Source organism: Chaetodon trifascialis, chromosome 10, assembly GCF_039877785.1.
Source record: "Chaetodon trifascialis isolate fChaTrf1 chromosome 10, fChaTrf1.hap1, whole genome shotgun sequence".
In the NCBI taxonomy this organism is placed as follows: Eukaryota; Metazoa; Chordata; class Actinopteri; order Chaetodontiformes; family Chaetodontidae; genus Chaetodon; species Chaetodon trifascialis.
This window is the reverse complement of record NC_092065.1, coordinates 22,575,001-22,601,310: the sequence shown is the minus strand read 5'-3', so window position 1 is coordinate 22,601,310 and position 26,310 is coordinate 22,575,001. Positions and strand designations below refer to the sequence as shown.

The 26,310-nt window shown below is 43.4% G+C and overlaps 1 protein-coding gene across 1 annotated transcript in view; it reads right to left on the bottom strand.

Annotated features, from left to right (window-relative positions):
• The window catches only part of necab2 (N-terminal EF-hand calcium binding protein 2), a 118,426-nt gene that overhangs the window by 52,121 nt on the left and 39,995 nt on the right, over window positions 1–26,310 (bottom strand). The window contains exons 6-7 of the mRNA XM_070972633.1: window positions 6,088–6,224; window positions 5,428–5,552 (exon numbers count right to left, since the gene is read on the bottom strand). Of these exons, the coding sequence (XP_070828734.1) occupies window positions 5,428–5,552; window positions 6,088–6,224 (262 nt within the window). The remainder of the gene's footprint in view (window positions 1–5,427; window positions 5,553–6,087; window positions 6,225–26,310) is intronic.

Sequence of the window (26,310 nt, the reverse complement as noted above, 5' to 3'; positions counted from 1 at the left end):
TTATGTTCTTGTGCGTTATCAATAATTCATTTAATAGTTTGTATCAGTTACATGCTTTTCACAGGAGGAATTATGGTCACATTAATAAACACTTCAAAATCTCTGCTCACAACTGTATTATCGTGTGCTACAACTAAATAATACGTTTAAGTGTTACTGTGCTGCTTATTAATGCTGGATGGGGCTTAATCTAAAGTGTTTTAATTGCAGTCTTACAATCAGTGAGCTGAATCAATCTGTTCACTCACCTTAACATGTCTGTGAACTACAGCCTACAGTGCAGAGGGTCTAGCAGTCTGGCTTAATGCAAAAATGACAAATCTTGTTTTATCTGCTGCAGTTTGGTCCAATGTTACCAAACGTCTTCATCAGAATATGAAGGTGGTACAATGACCAGAAACGCTCTGGACCAAATTTCCAAACCAGCTCAGAAATGCTGCAGTAAAGCGGTGCTGCAGCAACAGCTGCTGTCCAGCGATTCCACTGCTGACTCGACATTAATGCAATGACAGTCATTGTCAGTCACAAAACGAGGATTAAAATGTGTTTTACTGCAGTGCTTGTTTGGGTTGATGTTGAACTTTTCCATCTCTCCCTCAAGCTTTCTGGGTGCTGTTATGCTCTGACGCAAAGCACTGAAGTTCAAGGGGTCCCAGCGCTGTTGCAGGTGAACTTGGCAACTCTGAGGTTTTAAAGTGGCCATCATGAGGTGAGCGATGATGCACTGGAAGTGACCAATATGAACGAACATGGAGACCTCACCCAAACCATTATTAGTAATTCTCTGTAAGCTCAAATTTATCCCAGGATACACTCACCCTGACAGCTGACAGATGTTTGGAATCCCAAAGAGGAAGAACTACATGAATCAATTTTTCTTCTATGCAGCAACAGATCTGGAGCACTTAGAAAGACTTTTCAACTGCTGTAAATGAGACCAGTGCATGCCACTGACACAAAACCTTTGTTTTCATCACTTGTGTTGAACTTGTCTTTCTGTTTGCACTTTGTTGCCTGAGAACAGAAAAGGGAGAACAAGAAAACCTGGTATGGTGCAAACAAGCAGCAATAATTACATTTTTGAGCAGCATACGCTTCAGAGTGTATTGAATCAAATGTAATCTACAATAATTTCCTCATAATGAGACCATGTCTAGTAATCTTTGCTGAGCACAAACAGAGAGCTATCCTTGTTCAAGATGTGTTCTGTTGAGCTTGATGTATCTATAATTGGATGACGTTACATATTGACTCATATGATACTGAAGCTCTTCAGTGTTATGCACTCTCAAACTCAAAACTCTCAAACTCTGCATGTATTGAAGTTGTTTGTTTGGCAGATGACAGACATTTTATTTATTTTAAGAGCCGCAGAATTATACATAATATGCACTTTGAACGGAGCTTTGAACGTTCACTTTCAGTGAGCAGCAGACAAAATAAAAAGCAGGCTAAATTGAGTTGAAATCAGCCGAAATGGAGTCAGCTTTTGCTTTAGTGCAGCCTCTCTTCCTTAATTAGGATGCTCCAAAGGTTTACCACAGAGGTTTTTCTAATCAGAAAAATAACAATTTTTAAGGTGGAAAGCAAAAGCAAAGGCAAAAAGAATATTTTTTCATTAGGATTTCATTAGGCTGCACTTGGTATGTTGCTGCATTTGAAAGGGTTTCAACAAAAACAGAATAGTTTCAGTCCAGAAGAGCGTGTGTGAGGGAGGCTGCTTAATTTCCCAGGAGCACTCTGGCTGTGACACTATCAGTGGCACGGGTCATCTTTCGCTCATATCATCTCTATCAACACATCTGTGTCTGGCCCAGGGTCAAAGCCCACATACGGAGCGACTCATTTAAGGAGATATTGCTCAATTAAAAAGGGAATACTTCTTTGGCAATATATGTTTAGAAGAAAAGACTCCAAGCATGAAGGTATAAAGCAGCCACCAAGGACTCTAATCATTGTGTTGAAAATGAAATATTGCTGCTTAAACAGGTTAAAATGTGCACTATGCACCAATAGTATGGTTATGGCTATGCTTAGCTTAGCTTAGCACAAAATCTGGAACCAGGCGAAACAGCAGACCAACATATTACAGTTTTTACTCTTCAGTTTGTGCATAAATTTAAGGGACATGCTTCACATTTCCCATTCCATCCAGTTTTCTGTCACTTCCAGTCTCAATGTTAAGCTAAGCTAACTATCTGGGGTTTTAGCTTCATATTTAACATACAGATGTGACAGTGATCATCGATCTAACTATGAAACTCTCAGCATGAAAGTAAGTAAAAATGTTTGTTCTCCTGAGTGCAAAGAGGGAACAACATCCAAAAATAATTAAAAGAAGAGCGTTTCTGATGAGCAACTACCTTAACTGTACTCTAACCGTAGAGTTTTAGTGCATTATGTCTAATGAATTCTCTGGTCTTCTCTCTTCCTGTTTATGTTGCTGTTCCTGTCTATTTCTAACAGTGTGAGCAGGCAGCACCAGGGTGGTACAAAGTGTCACGCAACAATAAAAGCCTCTTTTATCACGGCGTAGTGCGTATCATGGATGAGGATGTATTTTTAGAGACATAGGATAAACTGCCCTTTGGCAGCACACTGTCAGAGTCAAGGCTGTTTGAGAACAAAGTGCCATCACTGCCATGCCCCATCCAGGCTGACAGCATTGTCAGGTTCTGTGTGTGTGTGTGTGTGTGTGTGTGTGTGTGTGTGTGTGTGTGTGTGTGTGTGTGTGTGTGTGTGTGTGTGTGTGTGTGTGTGTGTGTGACATCCCACTGAAACAAGAAGCTTTATAGAAACCAAGGTAACTCTCTCCTCACTTAACTTTATCACTGGGGCCATAAATCACAAAATCCTGTCAAGGCAAACCGACTCTTGTAAACCTAATTGGTGTTTTATGTTCAAGCCTGTAATAAAATAGGTCAGATGGCACTCGACTGGCCTCGGTATACATGATGTGTGTGTTTTAACAGGGAGAATGTCTACTTTATGTGACCTGTTGTAGGAAACACGGCAGGTCACATTAAGAAACGCTGTGGTTTAATGTGTCATGGGTTTAATGTGGTGTGACGGCTGCAAGTCGAACGCTTTGTTTATTAAAACACAGAAGATCGATCTCTGCTCTACTGATCACTCACTGAATCAATAATGGCTTTGACAGCCACTCTGTCGTTTGTGCCTGTTTGCTTCACAGCACTCGGTCAGAAATAATCACTGAGACACCAGATGCTTCTCTGCATTTAGAAATGTACATTTTCTTTGACGTTATGGGGTTAAATCATTACCAGATTAAATGTGAGACACCAGCGTACATGTGTAAGATTTTGTAGAAGGTATGGTAAATTGCTTCGCAGCGCGAGACAACGACAATATTCCAGCTCAAATGAAGAAAGCGCAGCGTATCCACAGTGAGGTTTTCAGTGTTTCCATATGCTGTAAACCAGGCATGCTTTAAAAAGGTGTCACCTTTCACAAAGCATACTCAAACTCTGCTATCTATTGGAGAATCAGATGTTTTCACAAGAAAATCAATCAAATATTTTTACTGTTTGAATTTGTAAATCAGGGTCTGATTCAGTGATGACTAAGCAAAACTGTAATGCTATAAAATCAATGTGCTACAGTTGGTTTGTTCATTGTGCTACAGTTCGATGAGAAACTGCAGATTTATGCATTAAGCATTCACAGAAAAAGACAAAATGCTTGCACTTGTTTGACTGCATGAATACTGATACGAACTGTATAATTATTTACAATAGAACAAACAGTGAAGACTGTTTACATAAAATGAAACCAGAGGACTAGATCCAAACATTGAATGTCTTCTGCACATAAGAAATAAGGAAACTGAATAATAATATTTTTCATTGTAGTGAACTAGAAAATAGAAAGTTTTGCCAGCAACAGTATTAGCAGTAAGAGTCAAAGCATTTCATACCAGTTATTGCTGAAGCTGGAGCGACTCAATAAACTCAATTATTCCTCTGAACAGACCACTGCAGCTGAATTGGCATAATTACAATTGATGCATTGATACAGCTGGATGAATGAGTCTGCCCCTAACGCAGAGAACAAGCAGCTGTGACATTATGTGAAGTATTAAGAGAACGTAGTTTCCTCCATTGGAAAGGTCACTGTTCCATACCACACAAATCATACACAGCAGAGCGTGCATGAACACACAAACACGGGCAGTTTCCCAAAACTTCCTGCCATCAGCTGCAACAGCACTCAAGAATAATGCGACTACAAAATGTTAACTGTGACCTGTATGCAGCATGTTTCAAGTTGACGCTCACAGAGTACTGATATGAATAAAAACCAGTGGCTGCCTGGGTGGGAAATCACTATGTGCTTATGCTATGCCTTAGAAAATACATTAAAGACAATTTTTAGCTGATGGGAAAAACACTTATATTGTTATTTAAATTGAGGAACATGAGGAAATAAATTCAACAACAGCAAAATCATGAAGTCCTCTAGTTGGTATTTGCTCTCTCTTGACGTATTCAGCTGTTTATGCACAGATGAAGAGATCCTCCCTGCCTGCCTTATGTTTTCCTCGGGCCTTTGAGGCTTTCCTCAACTCAAGTGTATTTTTTTGTTTGACTGGCTGAAGTTTGTGCAGCGTAAAGTGACGCCATATCTCAACGACCTTTGAAGTGTCATTTCTTCAGCGAGCAATTTGTTCAAGTGGGTACAAAGTGTCAAGGCCAGAGTGCACAGTGGCGTTAACGACCAGCTGGTGGAGGAAGAACGAGAGAGAGGACAACTGTTACAGAGTCAGAGAGTCTGAGAGAGAGAGAGAGAGAGAGAGAGAGAGAGAGAGAGAGAGAGAGAGAGAGAGAGAGAGAGAGAGAGAATAATGAGGGTCCTGCAGATCCTCAAACAGATTGGTCAGCCTCAATCAATTTGTCTGTTTAGCTGCTGTAACACATGCACACACACAGGCTTTGTTCTATTTCTTGGCCCCTCATCCTCATCTTCCTCTCACCTCCTCCTTCCTCTCCTCTGTCTCCTTTGCCCCCTTCCCTTCTCTAAAACTCGCTCCCTGTTTATCTGTGCTGTCCTGACCACTGAAGGAAAGCTGCATCAGACCTGTGCAGGTGGCTGATTGAGGAGTTTTAAAATGGAGAATAAATCACGCATGGATGGGAGTGTGTGTGTGTGTGCGTGTGTGTGTGTGTGTGAAGAGTGGATGGAAAATTGCAGAGCGGCATTCAGAGTTTGATTTCTGCTCACTCAGAGTGATGTCGCCTCCCTAAAGGCTGTCGATATGAGGCCAATCATACAAGTGCATGATGGATGACCTCCAACCATGAATTCAGAGGAGGTGCTGCAGTTTGTGTGTGTGTGTGTGTGTGTGTGTGTGTGTGTGTGTGTGTGTGTGTGTGTGTGTGTGTATACGTGTGTTTTTGCTTTTGTCACCTGAAGCAGTGTTGATGGTCCTGACAGCCTCCCTGGCGCTGACTCTGTTGTTAGGGGGATAGTCAGGGACGGTGTTTTCGTTGCGCCTCTCTGACATCCGTGGGCTCACCTTGGCAGGTAGATGACTGAAAACCAGAGAAGGAGAGAGAAGGGGAGGGGGGGGGGGGGGAAGAGGAATATGATGAAAAATGGAAAATATCATAGGATTTGGAGGGGTGAAGGAAAGAGAAAGCAAGTGGAGAAAGATCAAAAAAGGGGGGTTGAAAGGAGGATCCATAGGGGAGATAAAGACAAGATAAGAACCTGTGTGTGTGTGTGTGTGTGTGTGTGTGTGTGTGTGTGTGTGTGTGTGTGTGTGTGTGTGTGTGTGTGCGTGTGCGTGTCAGGGACTCTAACCAGACAGGATTTGTGCTTGAAACACTGCCTGGTTACCATTAGGACTGCTGACAAGCTGGGTTTTCCACTTAATGCCATGATACATGTGTACAGTCACGAACACGAACACACACACACACACACACACACACACACACACACACACACACACACACACACACACACACACACACACACACACACACACACACACACACACACACACACACACTCTCTCTCTCCAATTTCCCATATATGACACAGTGGTCCCCTCCATTGCCTCACCCTGATTGGATGTGCTGCTCATCAATGGCATCCACGGCACTCTCCACAGAACTGAGGAGAGACTGGATCTGATTGGCTGATTCCTTCAGTAGGAAACGGGTCACGAACTGCTCCACATTGGTTCCTCTCTCATAAACCTGGGGAGACAAAGGTAGAAAAAGGACAACCATCAAACCTCATTTGAAACCAACAGTGAGTCATTCTGTCAGACGTGTTAATACCAAAATGTCCAGAGCATGTCCTTCTTTTCAGTGTTTCTTTTTGCGTTATCGGGCCCTTCACACCTCACAGGGCAGCCTCCCTGTTCCCCACTCTGCTCCCTTCACTACACACACAAAGATTTTCCAGCATGAAGCAGTTCCTTCCTTGACGGTTGAATGGATTCTAAAGGTGGACGGGCAGCATGCGGGGAGGCCAAAATAACAAGTAAAAATAGACCAATAACTTCTACTCTCTGCTGCAATCTTCTCCCTCTCCTTTCCCGACTCTCTCTCTCTCCATCTCGTCCTCTCCCCGATCCACTGTCAGGACTTTGGGCTGAAAGTTTGTTTCAGGCGCCTTAAAAACCTTTTAGTCTGGGCATAGAACCCGGCCCGTGGGGAATGGAAAGTGCTGTTTTGTGGTTTAACTGTATATTGTTGAGCCCAGAGTGAAATGTTATCCACCTTCTCCTATTAAACACAGCAACATTATGGCAAAAAAAAAAAAAAGCCCAGGAATCAATAAAACCTTCCATTGTCAGCACCAGTCACTACTCTAAACAATACCAATTCAAATAGATAAACTGAGCATTGTAGCATTCAGCTCAAAGCGTATTGATCCATAGGAAATCAATCATTTTCAGAGACGTGTTTTAAATGGCCACAGCTCCTGCACTGAAGCCTTGAGGGGAAATCTATCCAGACGGAGAATTTATGAGCTCATGCGGACATTTGGTGGATTTTGTTAAGCTGAGCGAGACTTTCTCAAAGAGAGGAATAAAGAAAGAAATGACATCCTGACAACAGCATCAAAGAGTCCCTGAACTGCACGTCTGACAGTGCGAACACGGCGAACTGTCAGAGGAGCTGACTGTTTCAGATAAGACTGGAGCTGCTGCTTTAACTGTAATGACCTTATCACGGCCACCTTTTAATTATTTAGGGATTTGACTGCCCCCCCCCCAACTGGGACTGTCCAATCATAACTTAGCAACTACGACTGGGCGCAGAGGGCCCGTCAAGCTTTGGATTTCAAGTTGAAACTGCATGCATGAGGCTGTAGAAAACACTTTGCTTTGAGTTTGGAGTGTCTTCTTTCAGCCTTTCCAAAAATTGAAACTTGACCTGCTGTGTTTCCTACAAACTTGACTCTGGCTAACAACTGTAGTTTATTACATGTTCCAGTGTTAGGCTACTTCTAAGGCCGAGAGTTAGCATATCATTAAGGGTGACGGGGTTGAACAGTCTAATGACTCTGAGACTCTAATGTTTCCCAATTGACGACTACAGGAAACTAAACTGGCAACTTTCACGTGCTGTTCGGACATGTTTGAAGCTAAGAACATCAAAATAACACATGAAAACCTCATAACTCAAACGCCAGGCCACAAGTGACTACATGCGCACTCCAGAGAGCGGAGTCAGTCGGTCATGTCAGCTTTACTGTCAGAAGTCACAGTGCAGTGATTCAGGAAGACAATTAAGGGTCCTGTGCAGTCAGCCGTTCTCTGCTGCGCTCTAATCAAAGACAAACGCTCCCACAGGACGCAGAATCGCACCGGCCGTATTGACTTCCATTATCACAGTCAATGGTTTTTACTCAAGTCCACACACACACACACACAAACATGCATGCTCAGTCATAGACACACACGCTTTGAGGAGGCTCATGCTCACCGCCTCATGTGTAGAATAGTCCCGTCCGCTTGTTCACTTTTTCAACAGCACGCACATCTCGCTGGAATAGCACACATATCACTGTGATTACAGAATTTGGGCTTGTGGTACAATTTTTATTTGCCATTTTACCCGAGAGGCACTGATGACTCACTAATGACTGTCATGCTGAGATTCAATTACCAAAGTGGGATCCACGTCTGAATAAACAGAAATGATAGATCGGAGTTTTGGCAGTTTTCTTGCAGAGATCATGAGTGCGTTATGAGTCCACTGAAGCCACTTAGTCATTAGATAAGAAAAGGCTGACTGAATCTTGAGGGAAGATGCCATTTATCTGGCATATTGAGCATGCTGATGTATGCTCTCCACATGGATAAGCAGGTGAAACACTAACATTTATTTGCAACAACACAATGAAACAAACTAATAAAGTTGAGAAAGTCCCTTAGGTGAAATTGATGTTCCTCAGAGCAGATTCAGAGGAAGAAATGATTAGAGGAGAGCTCCTCAAACCGGTGAAAGCTTAGAGAATACGAAAAACATGTCGGATGAACTGGATGTTTTTCATGGCCAAAGTTACACCTTTGCCACTAACCTCCTGCACACACACAGCACAAACACTACACTGGATAAACACTACGGTCTTCTGTACAACACTTACATGTTGATTTCACTTGTTTTCAAAAAAAATGGAAAAATGTTAATAATGCATACGTGGATGTGGATGTGTGTGTGTGTGTGTGTGTGTGTGTGTGTGTGTGTGTGTGTGTGTGTGTGTGTGATTGCTGACCACAGCTATTCAAAGCTTTACTGCTTGTGCCTGGATTGATTAGATTAGGCAGATTAGATTAGATTCAACTTCAGTGTTGATTATTGAGTAATGGTGTCACTAAAGAAACAATTGTAAGAGCTTGGATCATGTGTTAAAAACATACCTACAACCAACAAATTTAACTATAAAATGTAGAAGACAACTTGTGTTTTCCAAAAAAAATTGCCCTTAAAATGATTTAAGATGCTATAATCGTATAAGGATTTTACACATATTGATCTTACATGCATGAATGCAAATGTGGAAATAGGACAGTTGAATCCATCCATCCATCGTCTATACCCGACTATCCTTTTTTGGGGTTGCAGGGGGGCTGGAGCCTATCCCAGCTGTCAACGGGTGAGAGGCGGGGTACACCCTGAACCAGTTGCCAGTCGATCGCAGGGCAACATGTACAGACAAACAACCATTCACGCTCACACTCACACCTAGGGGCAATTTAGAGTCACCAATTAACCTAATGAGCATGTTTTTGGTCTGTGGGAGGAAGCTGGAGTGTCCAGAGAGAACCCACGCATGCACGGGAAGAACATGCAAACTTAGGTGACGGGGGACCCGGGGATCGAACCGGCAACCTTCTTGCTATGAGGCATGCGCACTAACTGCTGCGCCACCAGCATGAGTACATACTTCAAAAATTCACTCTCTGTCCAACTTGTCCACCTCTTTTTCTATGCTGGAATATCACTGAGCCGCAGTTGTTGTGGCTGTATCATAATTCAATGAAAGACATTTATGAGCGGGGAATATACAGCGTAAGGAAAAAATTGGGTATAAAGGTCCTAAAACTATCCTCCAGGGTGTCAAGATGAGGTAATAAAGCAGGACCCAAAACCTTATCACTTGATACTGTACTTTGAATAAAATAGCGCAAACCAGTCACATTAAGCCTGGAGCGTTTAGGACCCTTCAATTTCTGAGAATCGACTCCAGCATCAGCAGAACATCCAAACCGCAGACGACTAATTCAATCAGTGCGTCTTCATTTGTGCTTTCTAAAAAAAAAAATGTAGTGCGCTCTGTGAGCTCCACAGTTCACCCTGCCTTGCTCTCCGCTCACTTTCCTCCTCTCTCCTTCCTGTACGTGTCCATCATAGCCTCTCTCCCTCTGCCGAGCGCGTCCCGAGGGCAGGACAACAAAACCTGGGATAGAGAAGCTGTGATCTATAATTCACACAGATGACTGACCCGGGAGGAGATACAGCGTCTCTCTCTGCTGGCTCCCCGAACACAGCCTGGTGATTAGCTACAGAGTGTGTCATTGTTAGCATCTGTGAGTGTGTGTGGTTGTGTGTGTCTATCTGCTCTGATCTGTGTGTGTCTGTGAGGAATGGGTGTGGGTGTGTGTGTGTGTGTGTGTGTGTGTCTCGTTTTATGTGATGATTGATGACCAAGCGCTCCAGAACTTATAACACCTACAAGGTTAAATATTGTCATTTTGCACACATCACCAAAGGCTTTATTTGAAATAGCACACACACGCGACACACATGGAGCTGCAATAAAGTTTTTTTTTTTTTTTTTATTACAACATGGAGGTGACGTGATTTTGACCTGAAAAATGTAATCTGGTAGGAGTAATTGACCAAGTCAGCAGGGTCACTAAGCCTGTGTGTGTGTGTGTGTGTGTGTGTATTTGTTTAAGATTGCATGTATTCTTTCCCATCTTCTTAAAGTTAACAACCAATCTCTTCATTACCATCCACCTACACATCTGCACATGTATAGTACAACCTTCCCCCACACACACACACGCACGCACGCACACGCACACGCACACACACACACACACACACACACGCACGCACGCACGCACGCACACACACACACACACACACACACACACACACATTCATTCATTCCCATTGTGATAAGATGGCTATGGCTGATTACAGGGGGTGTAGGAGGTGGTAATCAGTGATTACAGAGGTTGGTCTAGTTAGGGGAAATTATTCCATCTTCAGCGTCTCAGATGGAGATACAGAAGCTTTGTGGAGGGGTGGAGGTGTCAAAGATGCAGTCTGACTGGCATAATTGGCGTGACGTAATGTTAGGAATACTCCAATGACTTCGACTGATGAATTTCACAAACAAATCACTTCTGGACCGGAAGCACTGACTGCAGGCAAAATACATTCAAACCCAGCACGACATTTATACTGTCAGAAACATACACAGGGAACAGGATGTCAGTGTTCAACATGACAAATACCGAATGATAAAGTTGGACCATGAGGTAAACTGAGCAACGAGGACGTATGTGTTGTACAGTATGACTAATACGTTAGTGGAATTCACATGAATTTAGAATATATTTAGATCAACGTGAAGTCACTCATTCTGAAAAGCCTTGCCATGATGATGTAGATGACAACCAGTATTGTCTGGTTCCCATTTAATTCATTCACTTCACATAAACGCCCAGCTTTCAGTGCATACTGGTAACTGTTGAACAAGCTGCTTTTTTACACACAACATCACTGTTACTATTTGTAAGCTCTACCCAGTGTCAGGCCATTTGTCATCAGCCATATTCAGTGTTCCTCCTGTTTTACTTAATAAAGCCCCAGCAGGGAATCTCATTGACTCCATTCCCTCTGAAAAACTGGGAGGGTAGAGGTCAACATAAGAGCCTCCGCTCACGATAGCATCCACCAATCTGTGATGACGGGGTACTGCATAATGAGACAGTGAGTGGCTCTCTCTCCTTCTTGTACAGCCCCCAAGGTTGCACATATAATTGGGATTGTAGTGTTGTTTAATCCAAATAATGTCACAACAGCCTCCCCATTGTGCCAGGACAACTCAACTCAGCTTTAACTATATAACACCTTTTATACAAACATGCACCACACAGCAAAACTGATCCAAGGACCAAAAAAAAAAAAAAAAATAAAAGCAACAATGAATACAAAAAATTACAACAATAAGTAAACCAATAAAGTGCTGGAGTGTGAGGCATTATCAGAAAAAGAAGGTGTTGCAGGCTGACCATCGCTTAGATGGATGGGTGTGAGAGGGCGTGTAAGTGGTAGTATTGATCCACTGATAATTCTCTACATCCTTCAGCTTAGCCTGAAGGAGCTCGATCAGTCTCACAGGAGGGAAATCAAGCCGCCTCAAGCAGCTCTGGGGGGTGAGGGGGGGGAAAGATGGAGAGAGAGAGAGAGAGAGAGAGAGAGAGAGAGAGAAAAGCCTTTTCTTTGCTCCATATTTAGGTCAGAAAATAAAACTCCAGGCCTAAAAATGTAAACATCTTGCAAATACATGAAAAGCCTGGAGGTGTGCCAGATCCCAGCTGCGACGCACTTCGAGCGAAATACAACTTCCTGCGCTGTTCAAAATAAAAGCTGAAAAATGAGCACTTCACTAAAATCCAGCCATTCTCAGCAGTCATATAACATTTGCTTTGTCTTCGCGTTCAGACTGTTTATTGAAAGGAGCGCAGTTATGCTAACAGCATGGGACGTCTTAACACCCCGAACTATCCTGAGCTCAAGCTATGACATCATCCAAAGGTTAAATACCAAACCAGAGCATTTACACTTCACTCTTTCCTTTCTCAAGGTTCCTGAAAAGGTTCTCGTGTGTTTAATTTTCTCAATAAACCATTTTTATACTTTTTCACTTGGTCTGCAAGCTTGAGTGGTTTTATTATTTCTCTGCCTGACCTCGCTCTAATGTTGCCAGGTGCACTCTCTGTGTCGCTGTTACAGGAGAATCCACTTGACGGCGGTGCTCACGCTGGTTTTCAGCCTGAGGCTCTGGTGCAGGCACAGGCACGAGATGATACCAGGTAAACTGGTGGGACTGTGGTATATGGATGCCATTATTGCAGTATTATTGCAGTCTCCTGGTGGCAGTTTCACAACATTTCTGGGTCTCATATTGAGACATTTGTCATCCACCTCTTCTCTCCACTTGTGCCAGGTTGTTTGCAGGTCTGGGAGAACTGGCTCAGACTTCTTTGGATTGGTGGGTAATGTAGTGCAAAGGCAATGTCCCATGAGAACTTGCACAAGGCTGTCACATTACTCAAAGGTGTGGCTATGTAGGCCAACAAAGCTCAATATGGGTCATTAGCGTTTTTCAGCAAGTTCTGAACAGTTTGAACGGCGCGCTCTGTCTCTCCATCAGGTACATGATTATAAGTAAGCGTGAATGAGTTACCTGCCAGTCCATACGACTTCACGGTTCGTTTGTAAGTCAGTGTGAGCATGAACCAGAGCAGCACTGATAGGCAACAATGTAGAATTTTTTTTTTCCTTAGTCCGGACCAAATGAACCAAAGCGCAGGTGTGAAAGCAACCATGGAGCGTGGAGTAGACGCCTGTAATACAGAGCTTTCTCCCCTTTGGTGCAAAGCTCCTCCGACTCAGGAGTTGTACAGAACAGGACTGCCCTCATGTTCCTGCTGCCACTCCTCCATCACAGGACAGACAGAGAGAGAGGAGGACATCTCAAAGAGAAGAGAGGCGAGAGCACAGCTTGTAGTTTCCAGCATGTTGAGCAGTTTGTGGTTCATGGACTTCCTTTCAACTGGTCTTCAAACAGCTTCAGGCGATACGACGCCCACACCTCAGCCTACCTAGGTGCACTCTCTAGAGGCTTCCTGAACGGCCTATTTTTAGATTTTTTATTACTTTCTATCAGTTGGATCTTTTTTGCCATGGCAACCAATAAAAGTTGTTTATGTTGCGGAGTTGTCTGCCGTAAGACGTGTTGATTTTTAGTGCCGGTGTTTCTTTTATTTCACAGCTCAAGAGGTATCAACTTTTATTTCACCAGTCTCTTCAGAGGCAGCGCCGTCTCCCTGCGGTGGGTCTCCATCTGCGAGGATAACAGAGGTCTGATGCGTTAGGAAGCACAGGCGTAGCTCCCCGGCTGGCAGGCTACCTCTGAAAACCCCCACAGCCCTGCCTCATCCTCACACATCATCCAATTAAAATGGTATCCTAGCAACCCCAGTCAATATGTCTTTAAGCAACACTGTTTCAGCAGTATGCAGGAAATTACATCTGAGCAGCAGACCTTTTACAGTGAGAAACACTGATACTCAATCTCTGCCGCCATCCCTTTTCACTGAGATGAAGACATCCCAGCTGCAACGCTCACTGACCTTAGGGAGTACAACCACATGCACTGCCTGTCAGAGTGTGTGTGAGAGTGTGTGTGGCTGAACGCTAATGGGGGACTTGTGTGACTGACCACCCGCTGCTCCTACTCTGGAGACATCTACAGTACCAGTCCATTAGCAGGACACTAAACTTAGCATGGACACACACACACGGACACACACTCACACACGTTAGGTTTTCATCACTTCTGGGGACAATAGACATAGACTTAAATTCTTTTCCTGAGGACTAACCATAACCACAACCACTACTTGCTGAACCCTAACCCTAACCTTCATCTGGAATCTTCAACCTAAAATGCAGTGATTTATATTATGGGGTGTAAACAGATTTACACACACACACACACACACACACACACACACACACACACACACACACACACACACACACACACACACACACACACACACACACACACACACACACACACACACACACACACACACACACACACACAAGAAACATCTATTCCCTGCTTTTGTGGTCATTCTTTGCAGCTTTAGCTACTTAGAGGATGAGAAATAATTCAGATACAGTATATGTAGGATCTTCACAATCTTCAGTACAGTGCTATACAGCATGTGCAAGCTAATGGAGAAATAGAAGCAATAATTGATAATACAAAATAAATGAGAAATTGTCAGCGGATGGTTGTGTGCACTGAGAGCCATAACTGTGATCAGATCCAGCTTTACATTAGGACCTACGCTAAAAGGTCAAAAGTGGAACAAGTGCAGCATTGGTCCATCCTGCATTGTTTCAGTGATGCTCATTTCATGGTGACTGTCATTACTCATGCTAATATCCATTTTCTTGTGTTTATTTTGAGCAAACCACCTTTTTTTTTTTTTTTTTTTTGCTACGCTACGTATGCATTAAAAAGCACTAAAGCTCAAAACTTAATGCACAGGGTCTATCTGGTACTCAATAGTGACTGATTTGGTTCTGCAGACTGATTTTTGGTCCACTTTAACTGGGCCAAGCCATGCCAAGTTGTTAACACACTTATCTCCAGGCACAGCAAACCTATGGATGAGCTGTTTGCCTTGTCTTGCACTCTCTAGACAAGTCTTTATCGGTTGTGTTTGTGCCTAAATTTGTCACAAGTAAAAAAAAGGAGCTAAAGTGTCTGTATTAAAAGAGACGCTGTAAATGAAAGCCAATAGTCCCTTACTCACACAGATGCGACCCGGGGACACTGGGATGTAATTTCAACCAGAAAATACAATTGACCAGCCTGTTTTTGTCAAGGTCTGGAATCAAAGACACGTTGTTTCACAAGTTTCAGTGGGTTAATGCAGCATTGTGTCATTTTCTACAAAGACTGGTGGTGGTCTGGACTGAACACAGTTATAAAAAGAAAAAGCCAACACAGTACCAAATATTTGCTGTACTGGGGAGACTTAACTGGTGCAAGTGAGTGTTGGAAGTGTAGAAGTGGTTAACAGCAGGCAGCGCGCCTGAGTTTGTTGCTAAACAGAAGGCGATCTAACAGGCATGAGAAACATACAGACGCTTCAGATATCACGCCAGCTTCATCAGCCTTCAGAGAGAGACGAGAATGGCCGTAGGCGAGGAGGATTACGGAGGTCGAAGGCGGGAGAAACGGTAAGGGGGAAAGTGGTAAGGAGCAGGGGAAGGAAAACTGGAAGAGAGTTGAGGAGAGGAAGTAAATAAAGGGGGTTAGGAGAGAGCGAGGACAATGTACTGTACATTGTGTTAAGCTTTCTGTTTCATTTGTGTGTTTTACTATCTCACTCCGTCAACTCCACATCAAATCCCTAAGGGGGGTTCCTCTGTTCTCCTTTCACCCAATTACCCATCCGACACACACACACACACACACACACACACACACACACACACACACACACACACACACACACACACACACACACACACACACACACACACACACACACACACACACACACACACACACACTCACACACACACACACACACACACACACACACACACACTCCCTTTCTCACTCCCACACCCCTCTGCATTATTCATGCTTTGGGTGTAACCTCATCAGTCAACACACACCCAGCTGACAACACACCCTCTACCAGTTTTCTTTCTCTCACTCTCAAACACACACACACAAATTATTCATGTCCACATCATTAACAGGTGCAGGAGAGGATGCATTCAGGCAGTCAGTCACATATTTGGTGGATATGGGCTCACGTGTCCACCTCTGAACGGAAGGACACCTGAACAGAGTTCGAAACAGAGGACAGACAGGTTTACATGCTTCCACATACAAATCTCTTACAGTAACACGCTGGCTGCTCCTCTGCTGTGTTGCTGCTCCAACTCTGAGAGGAGCTGGCTGGAAATAATTTATCTGCAATGCTAATGCAGAGTAGATAGAGAGGAGGGAGGGCTTGCATTATGATAGCTTCTACTGTGACAGCACAGGCTGATTCCACTGATGGAGATGAAAGTGATTATTGTAAATTCTGACACGGGGAAGCCTGCAGGTTAAAAATCAGCCGCGATCGCACCAAAAAAGTATTCAAGCCTTTGCAGCTATGAATAATGATGGTAAATCTGCTGTTATAGAGCAGTGTAATCTGAGATATGAGCTTGAGTTTTATTGAAATAAGTCAATAAAAACAGATGTCAAGGGTTGAGGGGATGGCTTGAACTGACATGAGAGGATCTGCAGGGAGCGGAGATGACCAAAGCTGAACATCTGTGCTGCACGATAGGGGAAATGGGGCTCCTGGACACATGTGGGATGATGGGATTTGGATTTATACAGAGACCGAGCAGGCTATCATAGTCGTTTAAGTGTGGAGTGTGCAGTGCCTACATGCCTTCCATATATTCTGGAGAAAAAGCACATAACAATGGCACTTTGTAAGCAGATGCAATTGGCAGGAGGCAGGGAGTGATGTAAGAAAGCGTGAAGATGAGGAGGAAGAGCAGCCCCACCAGCCAATTCGATGCAAGACCCCAATATCTCAGTCAAGTGGAATGGTGGAAATAAAATATTCTTTGGTGAAGCGAAACATTCAATGTTTGAATACAAAAATATAAAGGTCAATAAAACTAACTGCCGGGCGGCACGGTGGTGCAGCAGGTCGTGCATGTGCCTCACAGCAAGAGGGTCGCCAGTTCAATCCCGGGGTCGGGTGGGGCCTTTCTGTGTGAAGTTTGCATGTTCTTTCCGTGCATGCGTGGGTTCTCTCCAGGCACTCCGGCTTCCTCCCACAGACCAAAAACATGCTCATTAGGTTAATTGGTGACTCTAAAATTGCCACTAGGTGTGAGTGTGATCGTGAATGGTTGTTTGTGTATATATGTTGCCCTGCGATTGGCTGGTGACCGGTTCAGGGTGTACCCCGCCTCTCGCCTGTTGACAGCTGTGATAGGTTCCAGCCCCCCTGCAACCCTCGGTATAGACAATGGATGGATGGATGGATGGATGGATGGATGGATGGAAGACTAACTGCCCTTTGTAAATTATCTATAGTGCATGCTCTAAATTGTCCAACTCCACTTATGCTGTTTGAGTGGCGCATAATCTGAACATTAAGTAAGGTGCAAGGCACAAAGGGGTTGTATTTGGTCCTTTACTGAATCTTATGTTTTGTGTGTAAATAATTGTATGAAATGATCAAATTAATGAATTCAAATAATCACAGTGTCACCTTCGCTTTCCTTTAAAAGCCAGGTGTGCCTGCGTGTGACGCGCTGCTTTTCATAAGGCGGATTCAGCAAGTTTGGGGGGGCGAATGGTTTGCTTCCGAGGAAACGGATCTGCTCGTACACGAAGCGAAAGCAGCAGACGACAGAAAATGAGACCATCTACGAGAGCAGCAGCAATCCTCAAAGCTCCCTGAGGTGAAGCAGGCGTGGGAAGATCTAACTGTCTGAATAACGCAGCCTTTAAATAGCAGGAAAATACTGTGCCACTGGCTTAAGAACAGGTTTCTGCTGGTTATTGGCGCAATCGCTTTCTGCTGCCTCGAGATAGTATTGCGCCAACAATGTGTCTGACGCACCTCATTTTAAGACCAACACCTCCATGGCTGCACAGATACATTTGCTACTTATACAACGTTGGCGCTGGACATGAAAGTAAGCACCACGTCGGTCACAAACCAACAGCCATGCCATCGGCTCTAAGAGACTAGAAGCTAATCAGCATGCTCTGGTAGCTTACCTGGTAGAGGCCCTTTCTTCGCTATCGCGAAGCAGCCAAACCTGACAAATCACAATGCTTATGGCGTCCATGCAGTAGCTCTCAAGCCGCCATAGCTCGAAGCGTAGCTACATTATAAATGAAAGCATGTCAGCTACAGCATACAGTAGTATGAGTGCCAAGGCTCACACGCTACTCTGCGACCCCTTAACAGACAATAGCAAATCCCTCTCATTGGTCGAGCCAGCATCCGTGGCAGCTCTATCTGTAGCTGAAGTGCAAAAGAAATTTTACACAAAAGTGATAATCTAGGCGCGGAGTGAAATGTTTTAGTAAAGTAATGCAGCACTCGGGAGCTGAATGACGAAATGAAACCATGTAATCCGTCATCGGTTTCATGACGGCGCTGCTGAGATTACCCTCATCCAGACGGCAGATGTGAGAAAGAGGTCGAGCTGCGTTTTTGACCTCCTTCACCTCTTTAACTGTGTCTGACCTCTTGCCTTATCTCAAACTGTGATTCTATTATACTCCTAAATTCCTTCCCTTCACTTATTCCTTTGTTCCTCCTCTCCTTGTCTCCTTTGCTCACCCTGGAAATGGCAGCCATGCTCACCAGGTTCCAGAGGTTGAGTTGAGGGATGCATTTTCTATCAGGGTTGTCAGCAGTGATACACGTGTATATCATATGCATGTGTCTCCGGGCCGCAGGAAAGCCCCAGATTGAACTCCTGGCACCAAGTGGCGACCCATATACACACAAGCCTTATGAGCACACACTCAGGAGTGTGGAGGACTGCTGCCTCTGCACTGCAGTAAAATCATCCGGGGTCACTGTGAAGACGTGCAGTAAGTCCTCGGAAATATTTCACCCGAGCTAATTGAACTTGAAAAACAGAAACCTATAAATGGAGACTGGAGGTGATTTTGCATCCATGCTGTTGCAGAACTGTAGCTTGAAGAAGCCAAAACGGAAGAGAGCCACATTTCAGCAATCCTTCCTCACATTTGATAAAAAACAAAAACATTGTAATACACATTGTGTATCATATAAGTCTTTATATGTATTATATATGTATATTTATATTTTTTAGTTGAATTGTTTTTAATGATTTTTGCCATAATCGAATTCACTTTTTTTCAGTCTGTAATTACCTTTGAATCTTACATTTCATGATCTGCCGCGGGAGTCCGCCACTACTTCGCTGGATTCAAATTCGAAATAGCTTCCTTGCTAAAGTCTCCTCCATATCTAACTTTACAAACGTGAAGACGCAGCTTGTCCTGCACCTCAGCATGGTGAACAAGCCATCAAACAGTCCTTCATCAGGGAAAAGTGCACTGCTAACGCCAGTTTACAGGCTAGATAGCTAATTAGCTGCTCAGCTGAAGCACATTAAACAGCCTGTGAACATACCTGTAAATGTCACTTGTCTCCAGTTAGATGCTGCTGTGGTCCTTGCTCTTCAGCACCACTAACAACACACTGTCGGCCCCTGACATGCAGGCTACAGCACAAGTTTGTTCACTTTGTCGTTCTCTCTGGTCTAAGACTGCCACGGTGGCAGCCTGCCAGCTGCTGTCAATCAAACACAGACAGGGACCTCCAATCAATTTACTTCAAGGCAGAATGAATAGGATTTGTCGGCTGCAGTTTGTACATGCAGCATTTCAAGCTGGCCTCTCCTCTCATCCTCGTGGGTGGTTGTTTACACCTGGCACCTGGTCGCTCCATTTTTAGAGTCACCCCCCTCACACCCGGTGTGCTGTTATTGGCTGGGGCTACACACCCACTGCCCGAAGCCTGAAGCCCAGAAACCACCTGAACATGGCAAAGTAAGAAAATACAAGCAGAGTGTCTGCAGATATAGACACTGCCTGATGACTACTTTGTTTGACTCTACACGTTTTTTTGTTTTTTTAGGAAAATCCGACCCACACTGCCTTGAATTAATTCCTTTTTTTTAATCCAGGTTTTATTTATTGTTTTTTTTCTTTTGGTATTAGCACCATTTAATCATTTCTGTATCCCCATTTTCTCCATACAACACTTCCATTGTCTGTTATAATTAGTTGGGAAACGGTGGCTTTTTTCTTTATCTATCAACTGACTGGATATTAAAGACACTTGATTTTAACTGTTGAACAAACAGTATTATATATTCATGTATTCAGTTATATTTTCAACTTCTCTGATAAGCTTTTGCTGCGTTTTGTCATGTTTGAGGCTCCATAAAAATGGTCACATTGAGGGTCTGATCATCTAACTAGCTGTCACAAGGATAAAAGCTCAAGAACACCGTCTCAGCTCTAATGATGCAACACTCCACCGCTGCATTCCCAACATACTGTACTGCGTACGCACAATCATCTTGAAAACCCATTAAATCCCAATGAATAAGTGATGAATGCAACGTAGAGCCATACCGTACCCACTCACTGAGCCAGCTGAGATGTTTTACACACTGATTTCTATTTAATTGTTTTATTCATCGGCACCCTCACTTCCTGCCAACCTCTCGACACACCCCCTTCGCCCCACCCACCCGCCATTCTCCCTTTCTCATTGTCTCCCCTGTTGCCCTTTCTCCTCCATCGATCTTCCTCCCCTCTCGTTCTCCTCATCCCGCTCACGTTATTGTCTACGGACCAAATCGCCTCCCTCTGCCCTGTGATCCGCTTCACCTTAATCATCACGAAGAAAAGAGTAGGATGAAGAGGACGAGGTAGGGGAGGCGGTGGTGGCATGGGGGTGGACGAAGACAATAGAGTGGAGATGAAAGTGGAGAAGATGAGAGAGAGCAGAGGTGAGATGAAGAGGAGGTGGGGAGGAGGAGTCATATGAGAAGCAGCTAAAAAGCTCATAGAGGGTCACTCAACAGCATGAAACAATTTCCTGAACACATTTTGAAAAAAAGATGAGCTTAACAAGATTTTAGCCTGAGAAACTGTCTGTGCGTGCGTGTGTGCGTGCGTGCGTGCGTGCGTGCGTGCGTGCGTGTGTGTGCCTGTAGAGTTGTCAGTGAGTGTGGCGGCTCGCTCAGTGAAAGCTTGAAAAAAATAAAGTGCTAATGAGAGTGGCTCATTAAACATAGCATTTATTCAAGACAGACAGGAAATTTAATGAATTCTCCTTTTTTTGTCACCTGCTTCAGCTCTCATCAACCCCAACACACACACACACACACACACACACACACACACACACACACACACACACACACACACACACACACACACACACACAAACCTCATGGGAGGGGCAGTTACTTACAGTATCTCCACCTGCTGGAGAGCCAATTAAAATTGTTTTCTGGAACCACTTCTGAGTCTGATGGTGCCATAAAAGCTATTACAAAAAAAAGAAGGAAAGAAAAGAAAAATAGTGGAAACAGACCTGGATTTAATGCATATCAACGTGTTTGCTCTCCCCCCTGTGGATTATATATTTGTTCTCTAACAGTGTCTAAATCATGACGTTGTCATCTGGGAATATGAGTAAGATGCTGCTGCAGGTAAGAAGCACACATACAGCGGGGGCTTTCTCAAAATCATGTGTGGCCAAACAAACTCAGTGTTGCCGTTTCCTGTCATAAAATTTTCTCTTAAACTTGTCTTTGCCACTCACAATTTGCAAAGGTAGCAAGTTTTGATCGTGCTCACTAAATTAGGGATCGCCCTTGGACATGAGTGTTACCAGAGGAACTGAGGACGCCAGAGACGCCAAACATGGTGCTGGATGACGACTTAAGCTGGATCTGCTAGCTAATACAAAAGATAGCTGAGCGATGTCTTCTTCTTCTTCTTCTTTGATTCTATGTAGACTGACATCAACTCAACCTGTCGCCATGACAACTGTCCCCAAAGTATCCTGCCTCCATGGAAATTGTCACCACAGTAACCTGCAAGAACTCTTGATTTGATGCCCTGCTGACACGAGCTGCAGTGGGATGCTCGGGACCAAGGTAGCAGCTGACACCTTGTTTGCTTTATTTCGAAAAGAAAAAAAGTTGAGAAAGTTAATAAATGCAAACTTCAGTAAAACTTTCTGTTGTTTGCCTTTGCTTTTTCCCAGCTTTCAGTTCAAAAAAATGCTTATTTTTTGCACATTTTTCTGCATAAAATGGAGTTAGTAAGTGTACTATCACACTGTCACTATCACAAAAATACAATGCATGCTGGGAAGAATAGACTAATGAGCTGAAAATGTTTCTAAGCAACTTGATTTTCAATAGTAAAATATACAATCAACAAATCTTATTAGATTGCGCTAAAAATAAAGAGAATGAAACATCTTTTACAGTGTAGATTTTGGTATGAAACATGTCTCCGTGGCTTTCCTGCACTGCCCAACTGAAGAGCGCGAGTGAAGGGAACTTTCTGATTGAATCTTCACAGGGTCACTCTCTCAGGTCTCATTAAAGATGTCCAATTAAGTGTCCCAATAAGTCATGTCAGTTAGGAAGCATACATCAATACCACCCTGGAAATGGCTCACCTTGGAATGCATCCATTTTTAATGTTATTGATTACACCTGTGCATTTGCCTGCTAAAATGTCTGCTGTAAAAAAATTTTTTTACTGACGTGGTTAAAGTTGAAAACACTTTTTCATTTTTACACTGTAATTCTTCTTTAAAACAAAGAATAAAGATTTTTCCACTGTTTGAGAACAGTTTTGAATTTGCGCCATCACGTCCTCATGGCTAAATGACTGAATAGGTCAATTGCCAGTGACTCCCATAATGCTATATATGATATATACAGTACCAGCGTTGGGCTGCTACAACAAATGTGGTCAATCATCAAACTGGACCTTCATCTTCACATCGTAAACATTGTCAAATGGTCACAGTTTGCTTTGGTATAGGTAGTAAATCTACTTGGTTAGGTTCAGGAAACAATCATTGGTTGAAATAGGCACATTATTTTAGGTACATAATGTAACTTAAGTACTTCACCTGACTTCCTCCTTTGTTCCCTTCATAATTATTACGCCCGCTAGACATTGACGCGTAACAATCGATGCAAATTTGGGCGGTTATAATCTCCTTGCACAGGCGACCTATAAAATGTGTGTGCAAAAGATAGCACAGGTAACAAAGCAGATCATTGTTTACCCTGTGTTGTCATCCATTATTGTTTCTGTAATCTTACCACCTAAAGATAATTAAGTCGTACCCTCCCTTTGTGTATTAGCAGGATAATTACAATTAACGTCCGGGCTGATCTGATGTGAGGTCAGAGGTGATTTCAGTTTATTTATCACCACTAATTATTTTATGATCGCCTCATTTGCAGAATCTCATGAGCCTCTTACGACAGGCAGCAACGCCCGCTTCCACTAATTGATACCTTGACAGTCAAAATAATGAATAGTGCATGAAGTGAATGGAAATATCACATTTGCATGAATTATTAGCGTGTTGGTTGTCCCTCTGGGAGCATGAAGGGAAGGATGATGAGCGATGGTGACACAGACGCACAGCATCAGGATCTCTCTGGTTTCCAGCACTTTGCACATCTGCATGGAACAAAGCTGCGGCTATCGAAGTTTTTCTAGAGGCATGCACATTGAGATGAGCTACATTTTCTGAGAAAAATAAGGGTCGAGAAGATTATGCGGGCACTGCATTGGCAACTGTAATGTGCTTTATTCCAGGAGCAGTCTCTAATTTTATTCATCTTACATTACATGGATTTGGCAAGGCTTCGCACCATAGCAGAGCCAATGCTGCTGGGGTAGAAATTTCAGATGAATAATTTGGAGAACCATTCTATCCTCGCAGCAACCCGCCCTTATGCTCCAACCAATTGCTTTAAAGAAGAAAAACCAACTTCTGCACAGTACAAAGTCTGCCTTCCTATTCCACTTTCTCTCTCTGTCTATATCCACTGAGGTGGATGGAGAGCTAATCAATTCTCACTGGGCTCTAAAAGGCCAGGGCTCAGACTACAACCCTCTGCTCCAGCTAATATCACGCTCTGTCTTTTAGCTCCACCCACTCTGCCTCCTCACATCTGCCTCAATTTGGAGATTTTCTCCAGTTTTTACATGGGTGTAAAAAAAAAAAGAAAGAAACACTGGATGCATTAACATAAAAAAATACTATATTTTACTAAATGTTAACATCTTCAAAATAGAATTATTTAGTTTTTTTGAAAATGACAGAACGGGGGAGAGAGAAAAGAGAAAGACAGAGAGAAATATAGTAGGGGGGGGCAGGGACCAGCAGGGTATAATGAGAGCAAAAAGGAGGCAGTGGTAAAGACAAAGAAGAGTGCAGGAGGCAAAGATAAAGAAATGAGCATCACTGGTGCTCCCATTTTAAAGGGTAATGTTAAATTGAAACATATGGAGCAATTACTGCCAGCCCAGTGACTTCGGCTCTTATCCCTACTTGTGGATTAGCACTCAGACAGTCCACTTAGACCTTTGTGAGGAGCTGATAAGCTCCAGCTTGTGAAGAGGCGGTGCTCTGAAACAAGAATTGGATAACCCTGAAATATTTAAAGTGTTCCTCAAATGATATGAAGGGTGATGTTGAGAAAGAGTAGAATCTGGTGGACAATCTGCACCATTTGACTTTTTATGTATTCTTCTTTTAAGTATTTAGTGTAACAGGCTAAAAATGCTACCAGTTCATCCAATCATCACTACGTGTGTTCAACATCATATGTCACACACTACAGTACATTTCACAGCTCAAATAACAGCTCTGCAGGTTCTTAGAAGCTTGAGTACCCCCTATATATTCAACCCCTACCTCTGAATTCTGCGTTCTAAAAATACATACCAATGAGTTTCGATGGTGTTGAAGCATGATATCTTTTAAGAACTGTAAGATCATCTGTCTGTATGACTGCCAGGCATAATCAGTTTTACACAGTGCCTAATGGCACAACCATGGAGACAAACTTAGTTTCCCCAGACAGCTACGGGTCTATGCTAAACGCACGAGGTGATGGACATATAGTTGAAGACAGAAGTCATAAGTTTCAGATGGACCTGTGGACTGACGATAACATGCATCTTCTATACCTACTGTACATCACAGCAAATAAATGTGCAGATAAATGTGTGATGCTAAACGCTGATTATTTTATAGACTGCCTTCATGGCACATGAAACTTCACTAGTTCTGCTGATGCAGATTAAAGTGAAGGTGGGAGTAACCTGTCGGTAGTTTAAAGAGGCCTGCATCGTGTCTTTTTTTGTACTACCACTGGGGGGAGTAAAGTAAAGAATGTTCAAATTCCCTTACTTGCCTTTTAAAATTTTGCTTTCCATATCACTTAACTTTTGTTTCAATGATTGCAAGGCAAACACTAGAAACACGGCGTTCATGTTACAAAGTGATCTGACTGGAATGTGCCATTGCACGTATTTGATTGGCTAATGCAGCGTCATTCAAATGAAGAGGAGGGCTGTGTTTTATCAGGGCTGTACATTTTCGACTCAGAAACAGATCAATTGGCAGATGTCTCAGCCACTAGTGTGGTTGCTGCAATGAGTATTAGACAAAAAGCAAAGGCAGAGAGAAAGGAGTGAAGTAAGAGCAGCAGAGGAAACGCAGAGGGGTTACTACAACGCAACAGAAAATCTAAAAATAAATGTTTGCTGCAAGACTGGCAGCCTGCATTGAACTGCCTGAACTGTAGCTGGAGCAAAGAAACTTTAGCCTCAGTGTCTGTCTCTCTTTCTCTCTGCAGTAAATCTATTCGAGCCATGAAATCTGAAACACACACACACACACACACACACACACACACACACACACACACACACACACACACACACACACACACACACACACACACACACCCCCTCACCCTCCATCAATACTTGACTCATCAGCAGTGTCTGTGTTTCAGTTCGGCTATCTGACTCTTTGAGCTGGTGCTTTCCCAATTCCACGCTGCCTGCAACACACAGTATCATCACATCACAACCGCTGAAGAAAGTGTGTGTGTGTGTGTGTGTGTGTGTGTGTGTGTGTGTGTGTGTGTGTGGATAAGGTTAGGGTGAGGGTAAGTCTCTAGGAAATTGACATAAGTCAGTGTAATGTCCTCTGAAGTGATGGAAGCATGACTGAGTATGTGTGTGTGTGTGTGTGTGTGTGTGTGTGTGTGTGTGTGTGTGTGTGTGTGTGTGTGTGTGTGTGTGTGTGTGTGTGTGTGTGTGTTGCAGGGAAAAGGAGGGTATGAA